General features: G+C 57.2%; 7 protein-coding genes across 7 annotated transcripts; 3 read left to right on the plus strand and 4 right to left on the minus strand.

Annotated features, from left to right (window-relative positions):
- Positions 1-58: 58 nt before the first annotated feature.
- B0H64DRAFT_438089 (GRASP55/65 PDZ-like domain-containing protein) lies at positions 59-1,258 on the plus strand (the record flags this gene model as incomplete). The annotated part of the gene is made up of 3 exons (XM_062806315.1): positions 59-226; positions 303-386; positions 452-1,258. The coding sequence occupies 3 exons, from the start codon at positions 59-61 to the stop codon at positions 1,256-1,258; spliced, it is 1,059 nt and encodes a 352-aa protein (XP_062664482.1).
- A 179-nt stretch (positions 1,259-1,437) lies between these two features.
- B0H64DRAFT_438090 (DAD family-domain-containing protein) lies at positions 1,438-3,980 on the minus strand (the record flags this gene model as incomplete). The annotated part of the gene is made up of 7 exons (XM_062806316.1): positions 1,438-1,504; positions 1,559-1,622; positions 1,680-1,737; positions 1,818-2,017; positions 2,589-2,975; positions 3,058-3,400; positions 3,480-3,980. The coding sequence occupies 7 exons, from the start codon at positions 3,978-3,980 to the stop codon at positions 1,438-1,440; spliced, it is 1,620 nt and encodes a 539-aa protein (XP_062664483.1).
- A 1,120-nt stretch (positions 3,981-5,100) lies between these two features.
- On the minus strand, positions 5,101-6,352 carry B0H64DRAFT_28013 (uncharacterized protein). The gene is made up of 2 exons (XM_062800020.1): positions 5,346-6,352; positions 5,101-5,258 (listed from the first exon to the last, which is right to left on the minus strand). The coding sequence occupies exons 1-2, from the start codon at positions 6,253-6,255 to the stop codon at positions 5,173-5,175; spliced, it is 996 nt and encodes a 331-aa protein (XP_062664484.1). The 5' UTR covers positions 6,256-6,352; the 3' UTR covers positions 5,101-5,172.
- A 1,021-nt stretch (positions 6,353-7,373) lies between these two features.
- Positions 7,374-8,971, minus strand: B0H64DRAFT_370148 (uncharacterized protein; the record flags this gene model as incomplete). The annotated part of the gene is made up of 3 exons (XM_062802071.1): positions 7,374-7,945; positions 8,010-8,388; positions 8,444-8,971. The coding sequence occupies 3 exons, from the start codon at positions 8,969-8,971 to the stop codon at positions 7,374-7,376; spliced, it is 1,479 nt and encodes a 492-aa protein (XP_062664485.1).
- Positions 8,972-10,077: 1,106 nt separating this feature from the next.
- Positions 10,078-13,266, plus strand: B0H64DRAFT_438094 (uncharacterized protein; the record flags this gene model as incomplete). The annotated part of the gene is made up of 5 exons (XM_062806317.1): positions 10,078-10,095; positions 10,165-10,241; positions 10,534-10,966; positions 11,625-11,634; positions 13,217-13,266. 5 exons carry the CDS (start codon positions 10,078-10,080, stop codon positions 13,264-13,266), a joined length of 588 nt encoding a protein of 195 aa, XP_062664486.1.
- Positions 13,267-13,647: 381 nt separating this feature from the next.
- B0H64DRAFT_370150 (uncharacterized protein) lies at positions 13,648-15,005 on the minus strand (the record flags this gene model as incomplete). Its single annotated transcript, XM_062802072.1, has 3 exons — positions 13,648-14,264; positions 14,331-14,657; positions 14,714-15,005. The coding sequence occupies 3 exons, from the start codon at positions 15,003-15,005 to the stop codon at positions 13,648-13,650; spliced, it is 1,236 nt and encodes a 411-aa protein (XP_062664487.1).
- On the plus strand, positions 14,976-16,546 carry B0H64DRAFT_28089 (uncharacterized protein). Its single transcript, XM_062800021.1, has 2 exons — positions 14,976-15,227; positions 15,279-16,546. The coding sequence occupies exons 1-2, from the start codon at positions 15,062-15,064 to the stop codon at positions 16,082-16,084; spliced, it is 972 nt and encodes a 323-aa protein (XP_062664488.1). The 5' UTR covers positions 14,976-15,061; the 3' UTR covers positions 16,085-16,546.
- The last annotated feature ends 4,286 nt before the right edge of the window (positions 16,547-20,832 follow it).

Below are 20,832 nucleotides of genomic sequence, written 5' to 3' on the forward strand. Positions count from 1 at the left end.
ACAAGAACATCGCAGCAACACCAAACACACGTACCACGAAATACCGAGAGCCGGAACCATGTTCAACGCGCTCAACCGCTTCATATCGCGCCTCGATGGCGAGCCCATGCCGGCGACCAAGGAGAACCATGGAGCTTTCGGGTTCCAGGTTCTGCGCAACACCAACATGGAGCTGGCCATTGAACCTTGGTTCGACTTTGTGGTCGGCATCAACGGGCGCATGATTGTATGAGGACCATGCGATGCTAGTCTTGGTGTTTGGTGTGAAGCGACCACGTAGAACTAACTCCAACACCCCCCAGGACGACTCGGACCCCAACCTGTTCGCCCAGGAAGTGCGCAACTGCGCCGGCAGCTCCGTAATGCTCGGCCTCTGGAGCGCAAAGGTACGAGAAGGGCCCTCCTCTCCCTCGTACATAACAATCCACGGTCTAACAGACGTCACATCCAGGGTCAACGCACACGCGCGCTGCACGTCCCCGTCCCCGCGGACACAGCATCGCTCGGGCTGGCACTGCAATGGACACCTCTCGCGGTAGTGTCCAACATCTGGCACGTGCTGGACGTGCCGGCCAACTCGCCCGCCGACGCGGCCGGCCTGCTGCCCTACAGCGACTACATCCTGGGCACTCCCGAGGGCGTGCTGCACGGCGAGGGCGGGCTGAGCGAGCTGGTGGAGGACCACATCGGGCGGCCGCTGCGGCTGTACGTCTACAACAACGAGTACAACGTCACGCGCGAGGTGACCATCCAGCCGAGCCGCGACTGGGGCGGTGAGGGCGCCCTGGGGTGCGTGCTGGGCTACGGCGCGCTGCACAGGCTGCCGGCGCCGCTGAGCGAGCCGGTCCACGGGCCGGGGGAGACCCTGTTTGATGGGGATTCCTCGGGCCTCGCGGGCCAGGCCGGATTCGTGCCGGCGGCGAGAGTGGGGACGCCAACGGGCTTTGCTCCGGGAACCACTGCCACGCCGCCGCCTCCGTCAACATCGGCCGACTTCCTCGTACCGGCGCAGATGGTGAGCCCGCAAATTCCGCCGGCCGGTGCGCCACCAAGGGGGAAGAAGAAGGAGAGGTCCCATCACGGTGGGCCGAACCTCATGGATGATTACTTCAAAGAGCAAGAGAAGAAGAGCAGGGAGCTGGACAATGTGCCGAGCGGGAGGAACTCGCCGCTCCCGCCGCCGCCTAAAGGAGGACCGCCGAGAGGCGGGCCACCCAGGGTTGGGAGTGTGCCACCGAAGGAGGAAGGGGGCGAGTGACGGCCGCAGAACTAGAAATTCGAATTTCACCCCTTTTCTCTAGCGAAGCCGCTTTTAGAGGTGGCGCCCACCAGAACTCCAGCCAGATCTTTATACAGTTCCAAAATATACCACAGAACGCAAGTAAACAAACAAACCACGTATCCCGTCGTCAAGCTGCCCTCCCGGAATCGGCCTCCCTAGTTGATGAAGTTGACGCAGAAAAAGTGCAGGATCAAACTGCACACGACGTAGTCGGCAAAAGCGCTATTAACAGATCAGCATCTTCTCTCTCACCCGTTGTTTTTCGAGGTAACATACCGCTCGGGCGACACAGCAGGGAAATCCCCCTTGTTCGCCTCCGTCGTCTGGATCCTCAACGAAGCTATCCCCCACAGCATCAGCAACCACTCTCATCCTCCAATCCACAACAATGACTTACCCGTCAGAACAAACTGCCCCACCGTCGCCGAGAACCCGGACAAGAACGCATTGAACGGCTACCACCCAATCAGTTAGCCAAATCCCCTTTCCCACCCCAAGGTTATCAAATCAGCGCCGGTAGTGTAGGAAGACGTACGTAGTTCCCCGCCAGCACGCAGTACGCGAACTGCAGCCCGCCGACCGCCACCAAAAACGCCAGGAAGGCGTCCAGCAGCTTGGTGCGCTGCGGCGTCGTCGCGCTGTAGTGTGCCACGACGTTGTGTGCGATCCGGTCCCACGTCTGCGCGCCCCCGCTTCCGACGGTGCCTGCGGCGTTCGCTTTGAGGGAGGCGGGGGCTGTGGGGATGGTGGTGCTGCTGGTTGTGGTAGTGGTTGTGGTTGATGGTGCGCTGGGGGTGGTTGTTGGGCGAGCTGCTGGGGACGCGGAGCGGGCTGCTGCTGCGGCGGCGGCGGCGGCGGCGGATCTTTGTTTGGGTGCCATTTTCGGGTGGGTTGTTGGTGTGGTTGTTGTCGGAGGGGGTCAATTGGGTGGGTTGTGGGTGGTTCGGTTGGGAAGGTGTGAAGTGGTTGTGGTGGCGGTCGTCGACGGGAGGTGTTGCGGATTTGGTGATGGCAGCTCCCAGTGCTCAATGAAAGCGGCCACGAAGCTTCAATTGACAAGGCTGCAGGTGATCCCTGTCGCTTCAGAAGGTGCACGGGCCATTCTACAGGGGTGGGCACTGGGGAAAGGTGTGAAACCTTTAGCCAATAATTTGAACCTCACATAACACTCCACCAACGTTGAGTTGCGAGACGACGACAAAACCATCGCAATGGTCAACACATTTATGATAGGTATCTATTGAGAAGATATCTACCGTGCCACCCCATGCATACTATCTAGCAGTACCATTTCCAGTTCCCTTACCAGCACCCCTACCCGCACCGTTACCACCAACGCTACCAGTCGTGTTGCTACCAGTTGTGTTGGCGGCAGTTCGGCGCTGCCCGTTTGTCGTGGCCGTGGCAGTGGCCGTGGTTGTGGTCGTGGGCTTGGCCGTGGTTGTAGTTGTGGTCTTTGCCGCCGCCGTGGTCGTGGTCACGGGCCGTGTGGCTTTCGCGGGCTGCTTTGCCTGTGCGCCGTTGGCGTTGGCGTTGGCAGAAGGGGTGGCAACAGGGCGGGCGGGACGGGGAGCTTGCTGCCGATGGGGCATGACAAGGTTCCCGCTGCGGAGGTCGGCCATGGCATCGCGAGTATCCCAGAACTCGGCCCTATCGATCTCTTCACCCGTGGTGACAAGCGGCAGCTTGAACTCTGTCCTGCTGTGTCAGCAACCCAGCCATCATTTTGGCGGCAACCATGACCCTAGGTTCGTCTTCTGGTCTGGGAAACTCACTTTCACGAGGGTGCGTCCCACAGCCGGGCGGCACCATGATCCTCCTCGCCTTCCCCGTCTCTTTCGCTATAAACCACAGCGCCCCGGCCTGGTATCTGCCAAGCTCGTCTTCTGGGTCCATGACATTATGGATTTCCCCCTGAAACATCCGATCCTCCCACGCCTCATCCAGGTCACGGCCGCGGCTTGGGGGAGCCTCCATGCTGAATGGCGCCAAGCTTCCAAAGAAGCAGAACACCAGTCCGCGCGCGATTTCGAGACCGATGGCAAAAGCGAAAGCGTCGTACGCTCTCCTGTGGTGGTCGGTTTTCCCTTGCTTGGCCTTGACCATGGCTTCGATCGCCTTGTGCCGGGGCCGGTTAGTATACAACTCACCAAACAGGTTCTCCCACAAACGGGGTGATCGTGCGGGAACAACGTACAAACTTGTTCAAGCACATGATACCCGACGTATCGGGCCTCCACGACTTCCAGTCCATACGCTGGAACCACATATCGCTCCCGTTGGTCCTAGGGTTGGTGCGGGTCGTGAGGCTGACTCGCACAAAGTCCTTGCTGAGCTGAGCAACAAAGTCGTCGGACCAGGCCTGCAGCCCACTCGACTCGGTACAGGTACGCCGGGAGGGCTCCCGCACGTACTTGAAGACGTCCTCGCCCGTGTAAGGGAGCGTGTATTTGCCTTGGTCGCTCCGCATCAGGCCGAGAGCAACCATGACGCAGGCCGTCACGGCTTCGTGGAGAGGGGTGCCGGGGTTGACGTCCCGGGCTTGGCTACGGTCGGCAGACGGATCGTCGGGCTCCATTCGGAGCCAAATATTCGGCGTTGTTGGACCGCTCCGCGGTCGCGGGTTGCTCCGAACAGCCTGGGGACCCGAGTTGGCCGCGCGGGTGCCCTGGGCACCGGCGCCAGTCGCTTGCGACATCTTGTCCAGTGGGGTGTTGTACGTGGTTTAGTAGGTGGGCTAGAAAACGGAGGGGGGAGAGGGAAGCAGAACTTGTGCCAGCACAGTTCGAATCGGCGGTAGGACACTCAATTAATGTTTCTACGGTTAGCTAACACCATCTTGAGCGTGGGCTCTGTGGGATGGGTATTTATGCTGACCCACCGCAGCACCCGCCGCCCCTGGTTAACATCGTATCATCTAAAGCTGTTGGTCCCATGGAGAGAGAGGACGAAGCCCAAGCCCACATCAGCCCAAGCCTCAAGGTCATATCCAAGATGACGCTTACGAGACTTTAGATGGGCCGCACCTTGGACCAATTGCTCGAGTTTTACAGCCCATCTGGGATAACGGTAAGTAGAGCAGGAATAGCAGTGGGTGGCTACTTGGCCCGGGCCGGTCCCAGGATTCCAAGCCTCGCGCTGCCATGTCGAACATTTCAATTTCGAGTGAGCGGCCGGGCTTTCCCGTCCTGGGCATCCAAACTACAAGGAGAAGATCATATAGTAGGAGCAGCGAAGAATCCCAATGCAGCAAAAACAGCCGCCGGTTAGCAGTCCACGGTCCATGAGTTTGGCGCACACCCGCGAGTACGATTGGTATTTCCAGACGTGAGATGTGAAACGAGAACGGCCTATGCCAATCCCAAGAATCCTTCCGTCCCCCAGCAAGTCAGATACTGCTTGGCTAACCTGGGACCCCCCTTTTCTAAAACATCGAAATTTCCAGGGGCATCGACTACGTGCGGGATGCTCGGGACAGTCTACAAAAGCACCTCTGGCACGGATACCTCGGGGATGACGGAGTATTGTCGATGGCCGTGGTCCGTGAAGCCATTTGGCGGCTGGCGCAGAGGACAGGGGGGTTGTTGATTGATGATTCTGTGCCGCTGGTTTCAACATCCCACTCACTTCGCCGCAGCGCTCAGTCAGGGATTACTTGGAGGGCGCGGGGAGGAAAACCAACAACCAGAGCTGGCTACGTGCCCACTTGGCAATTTAACATGACAGAAATTGATCGTGCTAACTAACTAACTCACTACCGAGTAGACATCCAGATGCCTGTCAAAGTTCACCTCCACCGCCTCCCGCATCACCTACCAACCCCACCGCCATTGGAAAGCAACGGCGCTGCCCTTACTTCTTTCGCACGGGGGTTGCGAGGGCGGTCATCCTCATTTGCCGGCCCAGATGCTCTCCATCTTGGTTTGTTTCGCCACAGGAAAATTGAACTGGCCCTTCAAGGGGAGACGGGTGAAGCCTGCCACGTCGTCATGTCAGCGATCACAGCCCCTACAACCCGCACCCCACGAGGGCTGCTTTGAGATTTTGGGATTCGACAGCTTACAGTGTTTTACAAGCTCCTTAACGCTACTGTCGCTAATCAGCAGCCCGTTCCCCTTCTCGTTGACAACCCACAGCTCGCCTCCCTGGGTGTGGCCCAGCGGGTGGGGTTGCTCTTGAGTGCTCACGACGACGCCCCCGAGCGCAAACCGCTGCCACCGGTCGCCCCAGGGGCTCTGGGCTCGGACTTTGTACCCTCGCTGGTATTCCGGGCTCGTCCTCGTCACGAAGTTGACGAAGCAGGTGACCAGGCTGGCCGCGATGGAAGCCCCCAGGGCGAACAGGAGGGAGTTGTAGGCGTTTTGGTGGTGGGGATGCAGCGGGTCTTCCTTCGTCTCCTTGGCCGCCTTTGAGTGGCTGACCATGGAGCGGACCACGGACTGGGAGATGGTCAAGCTGCCGTTTGTGGACGGGTTGTCGGCTTTGAATCCCTCTGGCTTGATCGCCCCCCATGCGGCATCTGCACTGTACGACGCTGGGACTCCTTGGGTGGGCGAGTAGTTCATCCTGAGGAACTGGGCGTTGAGACGGCTGAGGAAGAAGTTGGCCATGGCTTCCATTTCGTCTTCGGCTTTGTCATCGCCAACGCGGTAGTTGGTGGTATACAAACCCACCCCAACCAGCTCCTCACGACCGCCTTTGGTTTTGAGTAGCGCGAGAGCGAGCTCGATAGCCGCATGGATAGCCGCACGGGCGTCCTGGGGGGCGTCGTGGGGCCACTCGTACTTCCGGCCCGGCTTTGCTGCCGTTTTCTCGCCGGCGTTGCCTTGGGCAGCTCGTTGGGCCCCCGTTGACTGCTGTTGGCGATTGTTCGACGTCGCTTGTTGTCCATTGCCCTGCGTAGGGGCGCTACGAACAGGCACGTTTTTGTTGGGAGCGCTCCCTGTAGCGCGTTGGGTAGGGCGGCTTGCCATTTCTTCCTACTTGTTTCGGTGTAGATTGACTTGGAAGAAGAGGTAGCTATCTAGATAGCGTCGGTAAGTTCGACAAGGGCAATGTTGGGCGAGGAAAAGATGGGTGGAGGAGACTGTGCCAGCACGGTCTGTTTCCTTGGGGGTAAAATAGATGGTGATACTGATTCGGTGTGATGAAGTCCTCGACGGATGCTGTCGAAGTGCTCGAGTGGTTCTGGCCTGTACTTGCCTGGTCAACCGGTGATTTATACTACTTTTCCAACACACTCAATGTTCGTCCACATGCCTGACCGTGCATTTTCCTACCAATACACCACGCCTCTATTCCAGGATTTGGGTCGAGACACCGAGCAACCACACCAGAAACCGGTTATGGGAGTTCCTCCAGATCTGTTTAAGGTGAAAGCGGCACGGGGGGATTCCAAAGTTCCAAAACGAAGCAGAGGCACTGCCAAGTGCGGCACTCTTTCCGACTACCTCTCCCATAACTGGCGGAGAGCAAGAAACGGCCCCCAAACCGCGATAAACCCGGAGGACGCCCGGTCTCTTTCGCGGCCGGTCCTCGAATCCCCGGATCGGGTGAAACCTGCTATATGTGGAACCACCAGCGCGGCCCGGCACATCCTTCTAATTCCTCACGGCACTTGCCCCCATACCAAACCTTGGCTGACCCGTCGCAGCGGCCGCCGAGCAGCGGGAGACAACGGCTCGTCATATCTCTAAAGTATAATTACTATGCCACACAGCACTGGCTCCCCCTTTTCAAGATCCCATCCGCGGGCCCGGCTACCCGGCAACGGCAACTCAGCGGCCCCAGCATGCATGAATGGGTCGTGGGATTCACTCCTCGACGCCAGCTCTGCCGCGCCGCCGCATCCCTCGGCATTCTTAGCCGTCAACGTGCTCAGTCCATTCTAGATGACTGCAATGGGGGAAGTTAACCTAAACATCCGTCAACCTCGTCACAAAACGCGTGGTCACCATGGCGAGGGCAGAAACAAAGCCAGGGCCAGCCCGGTTATCGTTGTCCTGGATCTCTACCTCCCCACCCCTCCCTAACCGTACATGAAATAACACACACCCACCTTCCCCGACTCTGTCCCGCCCAACGTACATACCTAAGAGGGGATGACGAGGCCGAGCTTAGGACGCCGCGACGAACCGGCAGCGGGTGGGGGTCCGGTCTTGTCAGGGGCGCGGGCAGGGGCTCGTCCGGCAGCTGAGGTACCCGTGGTGGAAGACTTGGTGGAAGACTTGGTGGAAGAGGGAGCGGGCTTCCCGCCGCCGGATGGAGAAGGGCGCAGCGCAGGAGGAGCACGCGTAGCAGTCGGGCTGGCAGAGGGCTGCGTAGTAGAGGTGGGTTGGCGAGGCTTGGTAGGGTGCTGCTTGCTACCTGCGGGGTTGGTGGCGGCAAGTTTGCCGGCGGGCTTGATGGGGGTGATGGGGCTTGGAGTATCCGTCTCCCCGCGCTTCCCGCTTCTCTGGGGTGCGGCAGCTTGAACTGTCCTGGCCCCTTCGGCATTGAACCTGGTTCGGCGACGGGTGGTGCTCTCGAGCTTTACCTCTTTCCCACTGCTCTTCAAGATCTGCTGGCGCAGCACCCACATTTGAGTGAAGTCGCGCCTGAGCTTATCAGCTGGACGGCGTAGCCTGTTTGTGGTTAAAGGCGGGCCGAGGTCGTATACGAGTTCTATCCCGATATGTCAGTGACTTACACAATCGGTTCGCCATTCGGAACAGAGGGGTAAGCATACGAGCCCTGCCACGACCGTCAACCTCCTCGAATTTCGTGACTGTCACTTCCTCCGCAGATCCGGAGGATTTGGCTAGCCACACCATCCCAGACTGTTCGTCGCCCAGTGGATGGCGTTTCGCTTCGTAGGTTTTGAGCATGCCGCCCAACACCTTTCTTTCCCACACACTCCCCGAATCGGCCCGGCCATTGTGGAAACGTATTCCTACGATATCCGTCGGCGTGTCCTCGTCCACGTCCACAGCTAAGTAATTCATAAAGCAGTGAACTAGCTCGTGTGCTATGGTGACAGCCACAATGACCAGGAAGTTATCGTAGGCAATGCTGTGATAGTGGGAGCTGTGCTTTTTATCGGCAGCCTTGGCCATACACTCGACCATCTTGGATCATCTCCTATTAGCACGTATCCTTGGAGTCGGGTGAAGGAGTACGTACATAGCGGTTGAGCGATATGGTACCCCCCTGATGGGGCGTCCAAGCCGATCTTTTCTCGTGTCTTTCCCGGTCACGCGAGAGATATGAGCCGTTGTAGGGGTATTCGTTACTCAGATGAATGGAAACGAACCCCCGGCCCAAGGGCCCGAGGAAGTTGTCCACCAAATTCTCCATGGCATCCCCGCTGCAGCCCTCACCGTCCCATTCCAGCAAGGCCGCCGATCCCATCTTGGCCAGACAGTCTCGGCTCAAATCGGAGGTTATGAGGCTCATTGCGTAGAAGACGCTCTCGTCGACCACGGCGTAGAGTGGCTCCCCTTGGTATATCCTCTCCAGGATTGGGCGGCCGCCCCCGAGCTCATCGCTCTCGATCTCAACCCAGAGCGGCAGTTCGCGCTTGCTATTGTGCGGTTCAAATCCCGTTTGTTTGGGCACGCCCTCGCGAGGGTCGTATTTGGAGGAGGGTCGAGAGCGGCTACGGGGTCGAGAGCGGCCAGAGGACCGGGAGTTTCTGTTTCGTGAGGACATGGTATCAATGTAATTACCAAATATTGTTTTCTATAAATTAGGGATGGGGTGGAAAGAAGCGACTGCGCCAGCACAATCTGAAGCGGAATGTTGAAGAATACTTGATGGTTGCGGTGTCTGTGTTGATGTTGCACAAGATGTCGAGAAAAGAAAAGATAGTCGACACCATTCCAGAACTTATACCACCCTATAACCTAGGGCCTCGGCCAGTTCGTACGCCCATTGAACAGACCATCGTCCGGACCATCGTCCGGACCATCGTCCGGACCATCGTCCAGACCATCGTCCAGCCTAACGTCCAGCCTATCGTCTCCCTAAATCGGCCCAGGTGGCGGAAGAAGGCGGTCGATCAAGAACACTTTGAGCTGGCACCGGTCTAGGCCACGTCTCAGACCAGATAGTTGCGACCTTGGACGAGGGAAGCTTGGGCTATCACAGAAGTGGCCCGGCCGATGGGTGATGGGCGGTAGCGGGGGCAGTATCATGGTCTTCTCGTGGCAGTGCGCAGTCGAGAGCTGGCTAGCATGTGGCGGGCTCACAACCGAGACCCATGGGCGTGAAACTGAGCTGGCCAGCCCCAGGCCTAGTGGCCCCCAATACGAAGCATACAATTCTTGTAGGGTCGGTTGGCTATAGGTATCTGTTGGCAACCCGGAGTGTTGCCAGCCACTGTGTTGGTTGGTTTCATTTTCAGCCTCGGTCGGCTCTGCCGCACGCCGGCATTTGACCTTGTCCTATAGACTTCGCCATCAGCACACTGTGTGGGTTAGCTATCTTTGCATGTGGTTCCAGGTAAATCTGCGTATTAGAAAGCCTGGGCCTGACCCTCGTGGTCAACATTCGCAGATGTGGTTCAACTTCGGTCTGATGTTTGTTCCATTTGCGGTGCGACCTTGGCGGGCCAAGCTTTTATGTGTCACAACTTACCGCATTACTGTATTGTGTTACTGATTACGCACTGGAACGGGGTAATCAGTACACGAGTTTTGGAAGGGTTAGGGATGTTGAGCTCAATCCCCAATCACTCTTTCCAAACCCATCTCAATGAGGAAGTATCGCACCCTTCACTGGTCTTCCATCATCAGGTAACCTATCAGCCAGCCATCATGGCGTCGATGCTTGAGGTACCCACCGCCTTATCCAGCCGCAACTTTTGGTCAAACCATCACTAACGCGCGTTTTGTTGTCCTCAGGCTCTCCAACCGCATCCAGAAGACCACCTTCACCTGCGTCTGCATCGTGCGAGGTCTGTCGTGTTGACAAGCCAAGAGTGAGTGCGTCTCAATACCGTCTTGTCTACTCTGCGCATCGAGCTGGGCTGCGGCATGGGAGACGGGCCATGAGTCCGGAGCCGGTCAGGCCCTCACCATCCCGATTTCACAAATGCGTCTCATCTCATCGCATCTCAACCCACGATCATGATCCGATCCTACCATCTCAATTCGCTACACGCAAATCTCACCCCGTCCCATCTCATCACTCGCTTCTAATAGCTTAAACCCACACAACATCACACACAACCCCCCCAAAAGTAACAAAGAAATACTCACCACCCACCACAGACTCGTCGAGATCCGCGCCGCCCAGCGCACCTTCGAGGGCGCGTACATGCGCACGGCGCTATCCCAGTTCTCCTTCGCGCTCGTCGTGCTCAAGATCTTCACGTCCGACTTCTACCCGATCGGCGCCCTGCTGGCCTGCTACGGCGCCGCCGTGCTGCTGGTCGCCGTCTACCGCCGCTACGAGGGCAACCGCCAGTTCTTCGACCGCGAGGAGCCCGAGTCTTCTTCTTCTTCGTCTTCTTCTGACGCGTCGGAGGAGTCTGGGTCGGTGGCGGTGGGGGAGGGTGAGGGTGGGGAGGAAAGGGAAGGGGGTGGGGATAGGGGGAGGGCGAGGGCGAGGGGGAGGAATTGGAATCGGGTGAGGCAGGTGGTGGTCAAGAAGAAGTTTAGGACGAGCGGGAATAGTGTGGGCTTGTTGGTTGGTTTGAGTTTGGTGAGTTATGTTGCGTTGGGGGTGTTATTGTGGGAGTTGGTTGAGTGAGTCCAATCTGTTCATTACCTCCCCCTAGCCCGTCTGAATCCGAGCTATTCTTATCCTCCTCCCGCGGGGAACCTATTTTGATGAGACGCCCAAACGTGCCTATTCATTTCAAAAACAAAATGAAGTGTTTGTCGTCAACCTCAAAATAACTCCAACTCCCAACACCCAACCATACCCCTGATCCTTTCCCCCGCATTCCGCCAGACGGGACCTGCACGCCGGATCTATGTAGTATCCATAATCTGTATAAGCGCCACGAACCCCAAACGCCCAGCCGCCTTGCCGCCGGGATCGCTCCTACCCGGCCTAGAACCGCCGCCGTGACATAGAATCCCGATATACCTATACGCGCACGCTCCCCTTCCACATCCGTCCAAGTCATGAAGTCGGTCCCGAGGACGGGTAAAGTCCCGTAGCTCGTTTCAGCCCACCCAACCCAGCGAGTCGGGTGGCGCACGCCGTGCATGTCCCACACCGTGATACTGCATGCCTGTTGTGTAGTCAGGGTAAGGTAAGCAAGGCTTCCTCCCGTCTGGCTGGCTGTGGCTGGCTGGCTGGCTGGCTGGTTACCCCGTATGTACGTACCACGCGGCACAGCTGACATGCATAGCGGCACCAAGGTACGTATATACATGTATAGACAGGCAGGGGGTTGGGGTGGCCCAGAAGTTTGGTTGAACACGCCCATCCCCCTTCTGCCGTGGGCACGGACATTGGTGTATGCATTGGTTACATGTCAGTCATTTGCACATCGCCCGTGGCGCCCACTGCGCATCGACAAAGTCCGATGTGAGGACGGGAGAGACGAGATATTTTGCGGGGATGCGGGGTTCATCCCGTCTCGCAAGTCTGACTTACATATACACGGGTGGCATGTAGCACCCGGAGGTGGCAAAGACGGCATGTTAAGATGAGTAGTCTGGGGTGCGGCTGGGGGTGGGACACGCCCTTTGCGGAGAAAGAATTCTTTTTATGTTCTGGCCTTCTTGGCGACGAAGTTTTGGTCCCGAAATAACATTGGATGGCCGGTGATCGGGTCCGACACGGATCTCCGGTCCGGAGCGGCCGGCCTCGTTGACGGGTTCCATATCGACCACGTGTTTACCGAGCCGGCGATGACGGAAAGAAGTCGGCGCTGCCTGACCGGAACATAAGCAAGCGTTGCCGTTATGACCGAGCGCACAACTCCCAATACAAAACCACGAACACAATTGCGCAGAGCTTGGACAAGACTGGCAAAGAAGCTTAGACATAATACATTGTTGTGGTGTATACGCAATATATGCCACACCCTTCTCCGCGTTGTCTATGCCGTCGCATGCTGTCCTATCATGAAGTCGATCCAATACCACCCCTCGCGTGCGAGCCCGGTTCAAATCCAAATACAAATAAAATACAGAGGAATACAAAACACGCAAAGCATGATAGAAAGCCAAAAGGTAGCAAAAGAAGAACCGCAAGCCGCCAAATTTCCCCCGGCCGTCTTCGACCACGGCGGGAGGGTTTGACCTCTCGACAAATGATAGAAGCCAGGCAGATGAAATAAACAAGAAAAGGAGACCCGGACAAGAGAAAAAAGGAACGAAACCGAAAAGCCGCCCATGTGATCCGTTTTGCATCCCCCTAGAGCCCCAAGATGACCATCCGTTCTCAATCTATTCCTCACAAGCAGTCCATCATATCTGTCGTAATCGTTTCATCGGTCGCATCCACACGGATGGACTTTCACCGGATTCGGCGACACATAGGTAGGGGCATCTCCACTCGGAGCGTTATACCGATACCGATGTGGCTTGCGGGTATCACGGGGCTCTGCTCCACTAACCCGGATGAATGCCGGTCTCCACCCGTTCGCCGAGCCGAAAAGGTGGATACTCCCGTCCCTCTCCCGTGCCGTGCCGTGCCGTCCATCCCGCCCATCTGGTTTCGTGAAAGCCTCATTGAACCGCCCATGTGTAACCGAGATAGAGATTCTGGATTCCGCTCATGTTGACCCGCGATTGCTGCAGTAAACAACAGGAGGAAAGAGAATAAAGATCGTGGGCGGAAATCAACGGTTGAGAATGGTTGGCGTCTCTCCGGAGCTTCGGTCTTGGCCTTGGGCTCGGAGAATTGAAACGCTGACGGTTTTCGGCCGGCCAAGAAGTATGAAGCCCTGAGATCCCTGGGGTCGCGTTAACGAATAACCTCCCCACATTATAGCGGCAGCTTCCGGAAAACTCGAGAAGTCTTCCGCGGAATATGCCGACTGAGTGGGAGGGAAGCATGTTCGTTTTGGGGTGGGTGCAGCCCAGGACCGAACTTGGCCATAACCGAAGTCTCGAGTTGCCGCGCCATGTGTCGCAAATCCCCCAATCTGACCATTGGGAAACATTGCGCTCAGGCTCGCCTCCCAAATTGGCAAGCTTGCGTCGTGCATGTCTTGACGGATTAGGAAGTCTCATGGGGCGCATCGACAGTTAAAGAGCCCACCATGCTGCAAGGGGCGGTCAAGTGTCCCGCATGGACGCCACTGCATCAAAGAAGCGGTTGTCGCACCACGTCACCGCACCAGTGCGCTACCGTGTAAAAGGCAGCGCAGACCCGTTGACGGCAGATGCATCCTGCAGCCAACAGGACCCGACCACACACGGCTACCGCCCATAATAAACGTTCGAGGAGTGGTGCTGCCCTGACGAGTGCTGATCTCCTGCCTCCCCATACCATCCGCCATAGCCCTCGCCGGGCTTTGAGTACGAGTACGACTGTTGCCACGAAGAATAGCTCGATGGGGGTACGGCGCCCGCTGACAGCGAAACATTTGGGTCTAATGTCGTACCCGGTACCGTCTCGATCCCAGGAATAGTTGTTGCGATAGGCGGGGGGTACATATCGGCTGATACAGAGCTCGACTTGCGATCGTACCCGCGACTTGAATGACTGCTAGGTTGCGACATCGAAGGGTAGTGGGGATGGCCGCTCATGCTCTCGGCACCAAAAGACATCGACCGGGGAGGCGGTGCGGGATATGTCGACCAAGCAATGTCATCCCTTGAGGATGAGTCGGACCCGACCGAGGCCGACCATGCCACTGACGGTGTCGCCGCATGTGGTGTGTAAGGAGAAAATGCTGGGGTGACTGGGGAATCGCCCGGATACGATCTCCAAGTCGCGTTCATGTCGCTCGGCTTGGAGGAGTTGGGACTCGCGTCCGCCGACATCCAATTGGACATCCCATGCTGCCCGAATTCATACGCACGGTTGCTTGAAGCTATGGATTATTAGCCACCAGGACACCACCGCACGGGACTGTTTGGTGACCAAAATTGGGACTTACATTTGGAGTCAGAGGGATGGCTCTCGCTTCCGGACGGCTTCATGGGGGGGGCCATGTTTTGGATGGGCGGCATCGCCAACTGAGGATAGGGCTGCTGCCCGTGAATGTCGGATGGGATTCCAGGTTGCATTGATGGCGAAGAGGAGGCAGAGGTGACCTTTGGGCCAACCGAAGATCGCGATCCCGACTTCTGTCTCGTGTCCACGGGTGGTTGTTGGTCAACGGGATAGAAGCTGCATTCCTTCTTCAGGCGTATGCAGTTTATGCAGCGCCCCTGAACATCGTTTTGCGACGGGACACATCTGATCTTCCGCCGACGGCAGTGGCCTGCGCTATGTGTTAGCTTTGAGACCTCCTAAGGGGGGGATTCATGGGGGTATTACCGCATGCAACAGACGTTCGATGGTATCCCAACTTGTTTCTCCTTCTCTCGGCGGCAGAGTCCTGCCCCGGGGCACCTCCTTGCTGAGGGGGCTGCTGCGAATGTGCCTGCGGTGGCCCGACGACCGGCGTCGATATCGACCGTCTCAATTCGGAACGCTCTCTCGGAATGCTTGAATCCGGGTCCATTCCTGACGGCGCATGGGGCGCTACGGAATAGCTAGGCAAGTAACCGGATGGCGGCATGTCCATGTCGGTGCCGTTCGGAGGCGGCGGGGGATATTGGTATGCCATGATGTCTGTCATGGGCTCCCTTCGTGGTACGGCAGGAGATATAGCGGAGCTTCTCGATGCCCAGGGTTCCAAAGTGGGTTTCGAAGGCGGCTGAGCAACAGCTGCCATGTAAGAATGTTGCTATAGTACGGACGACAGCCGCGGAACAGGAGCAGTCAAAGACGAACGGACTAGGGTATGATGACCGAGATTCGGAGCGAAGGTCGAGCCGAGACGAAGAAGGTGAGCTGCTCTCGTGGTGAGTGATGCGTTTACTAATTCACAGAGCTCCAGACGGCAGATCTAAATGGCAAACGCTAGGGGCCGAAGTGTGGATGTGGCGGAACCGCAATCAGCTTGGTCGCAGTCCCAGATGGCTCACGGGCGGCGGTAGGTTAGATATGGCGCCAACGAGCCCGACGACGACAAAGATAGACGCACTCGAGGCAGGGAGCGAGAGTGGCTGGGCCAATCGAGACGGCGGTCTTGCGGTTTGGAGCAACTGGGGCAAGCAGGATCCAAGGGATATGACTGGCGACTCAATCCAACCTTTTCGGTTCAGGCTGGTACGGTTCGAGACAGGCAACCGCGGCGACAAACGCGGCGATCTGCAAAGGGCCGCACAGCAGCAGGAGCTCGGCCTATATGTGACGCCGACTATGCCCCGTTCGTGCGCTGCGAGGCAGGTGCCGAATGAGGGAGGGTGCGGGTGTTGGTTATTTGAGTGCGCGCCTAAGGTCCGAGGGGATATAAGCGGTTGCTCAACAGCTGAACGGATCCTAGAGCGCAAGCGGATGTTGTGCGAAGAGATTCCTGCAGCGCACGACCGGTCGAACCGAGTGGTGACTTCAATGGAACAGAAGGGTGAAAGCGAGACCAGTAGCCGCGTTGAAGACTCGGCTCACACCCCGAATTTTTGGAACCGATCGAGGAGGTGGTCGTGGGTGGGCAGAACAGGGGGATCCCGCAGGTACTGTTTTTGGAAGTCCCTGTGCAACCTTCCGGGTGATTTGGCTTGGACGTTTGTTCGAGGTGCCGGTGACGGCTTGGAAATCGGAACCGTCGGGGTTGCGAGTCTGCGGGCGCAAAAGCTTGAATAGCTCGGTGGTTGCAGTCTGGCGCTTGTTGTGATGAGATATCACGAATCAAGTTTGCCAGGGGTGATCAATGATCGCTCGTCTTGGAGGGTAGGCGTGGGGTGCCTCGGGGTTGCCAACAATGTTCGGGGGCCACGCAGGGAAGGCACCGTCTCTCCAACCAACGCAATTCGATGAGACGTGGCCGGTTGCTTCGATTGAGCACCTTTGGGGCAAAGACAAAGCAGGTGCGATGAGTCGGCAATGGATGGAGAGCTCCAAGGGGGAGGAGGGGGTCACTTCTATTACCGGGCTGCGGGATAAGCAGCAGGAGTACTGGCCATTCAGCTTTCGAAATTTCAGCCCTTTTCACCTGCAGAGAGGAAGGCAGGTCCGGTTGGCGCGGCGTAAAGGTTGGTAACGAACGGCGTGGCGACGGCCGCGTCGACCACAAAGAGGCTCGAGGCCCCGGTATGCTAGGCTGGAAACGACTGGCTTGTCCACGTACTCGGGAAGACCTTGAGGGTTGGCGAGTCTATGAGATGTGAAATCTTGTTGGTATGCCAGGCAAGAGGCAGGAAGAGTCGGACCGGGCCCCGCGTCTTGCTTTTTGTTGTTGCAGGCCTTTGTTTTTTCCGGTCGTTTTGATGACCTTCTATTTCCTGGCTGGCTGAGAAGGAAACACTTAGCCCAAGAAAGCCCGATCAGCTGTGGCTGGCGGAAGGGTTCTAAGTGCGGCTGGTTTGGGCGGCAATCGAGGCCCAAGTAAAAGAGCTTTCAGTGGTGCCAGGCAAAGCGCTGTCTCGGAGGGTTATTGTGTGGGAGTGGTTTTCGGAAGTTGTCCGGGGGGGTGTGTATGTTGGCGAGGATGGGTAATGAGAGACGAACGGTATATTGGCGGCGCAGAAGGTCGAAGGGAGGAAGTGTGGCGGAACCGGGGCAGTGACAATGGGCGTCAGGTCAATTAAAGGAAGGGCATATATTAAAAGCGGCGGTTTCCTCGACGTCTCTTTATTCCGCGGGCAGGAACAACGGCGGAGACACAATGAGCGCAGCCGGACATGGAAGGTACGGTGCAGCCGGGCAAAGGCCAGAGCAGATAACGGGCAAGAACGTTGGGTCTTCCGAACACAGCACAAACTGGAGAATAAAAGATGAAGAGGACCCGCCACCAGGTTCAATCGGCTTGCGCATCGAGTGCTTCCATGCGAGGCCAGGCCCTGGTGGCTAACATGGAAAAATGGCTGTTACCTTGTCCAGGGGGCATGGGGTTAATTCATCCTTTGATCATTGCTAAAGGCTGAAACACCGTTTCCAGCATTTGGCTCTCCGGAAAGATGTCAGGATCTTCTTCCAGAGCTTCCCCCGGTTGACCCTGGCTGGTCTTGACGATTAACCGATCTGGTAATCAGGGCAGCAGCTTAGGCATGTGCTTTCGCCCATTCACCCTTCCATGCCTGTTATGATGGGATTGGGCTGGTGTGTGTGTGTCCTTACCTGTACCGGCGCGGCCCCCCCATTCTTCCGTCGAGTATCCCAAATAACTTGGCCGCCCCGGCTTGATTTCGGCGCCAACCAGTTGCACAAACAGATGATTTGTAACAGTGGTTGGCCGCTGCCCGATCCCTTCCATGAAGCTTTCTTTGTTGCGCTTCAGGGCCGGGCCCCCAGAGTCGCGAGGGGGTGAGGGTCGCATCCTTGTCCAAGGTAGGCAGTGGTTCATGCGCAAAAGGGTGGTATCCGGCCGGGAACGACCCCCATGAGGGAGATCTGATCGTGGAATCTGAGAAGCGGGCGGGCATGGAAGGCGATCAAGAAGACTGGAATGTCTTCCAGGGTCCAAGCGCATCGCGGACCGCTCCCAAATGAGCCCACATCGCAGGGTCGGATAAGTGCAACATCAATAACCGTTGGGCAATTGTGGGCTGGCAACGATGCCCACCAGTTCGGAAAACATATGCCAGAAATTCCGGTGCGCCGCGCGTTGGGTTCGGGAGGCTGTCTGTGGTGATCTCTGTGAAAATCCCCTGCCGAGGTTTGGGAAGTCTGCCTGCCCTGCTCCGGGTGTTGTTCCCAAGGGTTCAGCCATCCCTGCCCCTGGCTTACCCTCCCTTTCGGGCCAAGCGCGGCCCCAATCCAGCACAGTCACAAGTTCTTTCCCGCCTTCCCGGGAGCTGAATTGAATGTCTTGGAGAGGGCACTGGCTAGCAGCAACCGAGGCCAGATAGATAGAGAGTTCGCCCGTACGGGCATATTCGTAACTACAAGTTAAATTCCCCCTTCGCAGGGTGGAGCGTCTGTTTTTTAGTCCACAAGACAACTACCTATCGCTTCTCATACCAGTTGTCTGATGATGTGGTTCGAAGTGACAAATAATCTGTAATCCGTTGTGTACACTCCTCAAGTTGCCCTTCCCATGTCACAGGCATTAGCCTACACGACAGCGCTTGTTGGATGGAGAAAAAGGACATCGCGCTAACGTAAAAAGACGTGGCGTGGCCGAAAAGCTTCCAGAACAACATGAACGTCCGGGCTAGGCATGGAACGGAGGAATGCCGTTTGAGGCCTGTAATAAGCGCTGTCATGCAGCGATGTGCTACCCACAACAAGGAGCCCCTCGCGGGCTGGACAAACCAGGTTTGCTCTGAGACCACTAGTGCCGGGTACCTTGCATGGAGTCGAACGGGGCGGTTCAGCGGCCGCGCCTCCTTGGAGTTTGGACGGAGAGTTGATCGCAGTCGCATCGAGCGAGAACCGCATCACGGCATTGGCTCGTTTCTCAGCAGTCGCTCCAACAGCCAACCCCTTCATTTCTCCCATCCGTTCCTCCAGCATGCAGTACGACGCATCGCCATGCAGATTCGATATTGGCTATTTGGGATGCAGGGCGTGCTGGACAAGTCAGATATCTCTCAACATGGCCGGCAAGCTGGTAAAATGCCGGCTGGACTATTTGTCGTGCTTTAAACCACTCGAACCCCGCCTGCTGGAGGTTCATCATGCAACATTGGCGAGGCAAAAATACAGGGGGACAACCAGGCTCAGGCTTCCAGAAGGGGGTGCTACCAGATCCCAGGTCTCTACTCGTGAGCGTCAACTGCGAAATCAAGTGAGCATGTTGTCCAACCGTGGGGGAGGGCAATCTCTAAATGCCGGAGTCGGTCTTCCGAAGCTGGTGTCTTGATGAGGTGTCGAGCAGTCCCCACGTGGGGCGTGAACAAGCCCGGCGCAGTGGACCGGCCGGCGGCGGGGCGCATCGAGCGATTGCCACGGAATCCGGAACGGCGTGTTGAGCGTCTCGGGATCCTCAGGACCAGGGTGTTCGGCGGCTTCCAGAAGGAAAAGGCGAGAGGGAATCCAACATGAGACGAACCAGATTCGTTTAGCGCATGAACCTGATTTTCCCTAGGATGTCGGGCTGGCCGAGCAAGCGTCACAGGGTTCCCGTCTTTCACCATCCGCGACCCCGATGCTGTCGAAATTGGGCGATCAAACTCCATGCTCGTGGTCCAAGACATGAAGCCCAAGACAAAAAAAAGGGAAAAAAAAAAAGAGAAAATGGCACCACCCGCAAGTATTCCCTAACGAATCACATTTGGGGATCTCTTGACGCCCGTCACGCGAGAACACGCGTTAATATCGGAGAGACGGCCAATTTGGGGCAGGATCTGAAGGCTGGAGATGGGGACAAGAGAAAGGGTGAGGAGAGAGGCCCGAGTGGGCTGAAGAATAACCCCACAGTGTTCGGAAACAAGGGCCGAGAGCCAAGCAGGCAGGGGCCAACCAGAAAATGACGACATCCATTGGCTTGGGCGACTGACACAGCCCCTAACCCTGGTTCCATGCCTTCCAGTTGACCCCCACCGTCTTCAGTCGCATGCACGCGCCATCAAGCACATGTTCTTGGGAGGCAGGAATGCGACAGGATGTGAGAAGACTAACGGCAAAATCTCACCGTAATTCCGACACAAAACTGAGCGTGCAGAGAAGAACCCACGCGAGTACTATGGGACAACCCTCTGCCAAGCCCGCACACGCGCCAAAACTTTTGCGCCTGAGAGCTCTTCCCACACGTGCTACTGGTGCGCCCCGATTGGCTGCTCGTCGGGTCTCGGATAAATTACGAATTCCAGATTCCGATTCACATGGACGACCCGACCGGAGCTCCATCTCCAGGTCCGTTTGGCATTCAGTTCTCAACAGACCTAACCTGGAAAACAACCAAAAAATCCTATGAGCAGGCGACCTAGGTAGGCTAGCAGGGAATCGTTGCTGATTTCCAACTGCCAGTGCCCTCAGTCTCGATTCCAAACCGTTTATCGCTCACTACCGCCTCCACTTACTTATGCATGTCTTGCAGCGGGCATATTCAACCTGCATCCCCTCCAAATCGATTGGCGCTTCCATTCAACCCCTTGGCATTTCATTCTCGCCATCATCCCCAAAGTATGCCAAGCAAATCCGTGGATCGCAACCCAGGTCCGGCAGACACACAAAAAAAAGGCAGGTGTTCTCGGCTCTCGTTCCTGGGTAAAGCCAAATGGCTGCATCTCATCTGGATCATTGAGCACTGCCCAGGCGTTGCTGGCGGATCTGACAGTGTTGCACCCGGCTCGCTTCCAGGAATTCGCATTCTTGCCAGGAACCACCGTGCCACCTTACCAAGTACAACGGTCCGGTGGAATCGTAACCGCCTTGCAGCCGCGTTATCTGTCCGGTAGTAATATGTGCAGTCTGCTATGCGCGTCCGCAGATGAAGCCGACTAGGCAAC

The sequence above is a fragment of the Chaetomium fimeti genome (genome assembly GCF_033439085.1).
Source record: "Chaetomium fimeti strain CBS 168.71 chromosome Unknown B0H64scaffold_1, whole genome shotgun sequence".
In the NCBI taxonomy this organism is placed as follows: domain Eukaryota; kingdom Fungi; phylum Ascomycota; class Sordariomycetes; order Sordariales; family Chaetomiaceae; genus Chaetomium; species Chaetomium fimeti.

Excerpts from the sequence above, each read along its gene's own strand:
- B0H64DRAFT_28013 (XM_062800020.1), bottom strand. The coding sequence starts at position 6,255 with ATGGCAAGCCGCCCTACCCAACGCGCTACAGGGAGCGCTCCCAACAAA. Across the intron at positions 5,259-5,345 it reads TAAGGAGCTTGTAAAACACT|GCTTCACCCGTCTCCCCTTG; the intron begins GTAAGCTGTCGA and ends ACGACGTGGCAG.
- B0H64DRAFT_28089 (XM_062800021.1), top strand. The coding sequence starts at position 15,062 with ATGCCCAGGGTTCCAAAGTGGGTTTCGAAGGCGGCTGAGCAACAGCTG. Across the intron at positions 15,228-15,278 it reads GTCGAGCCGAGACGAAGAAG|ACGGCAGATCTAAATGGCAA; the intron begins GTGAGCTGCTCT and ends ACAGAGCTCCAG.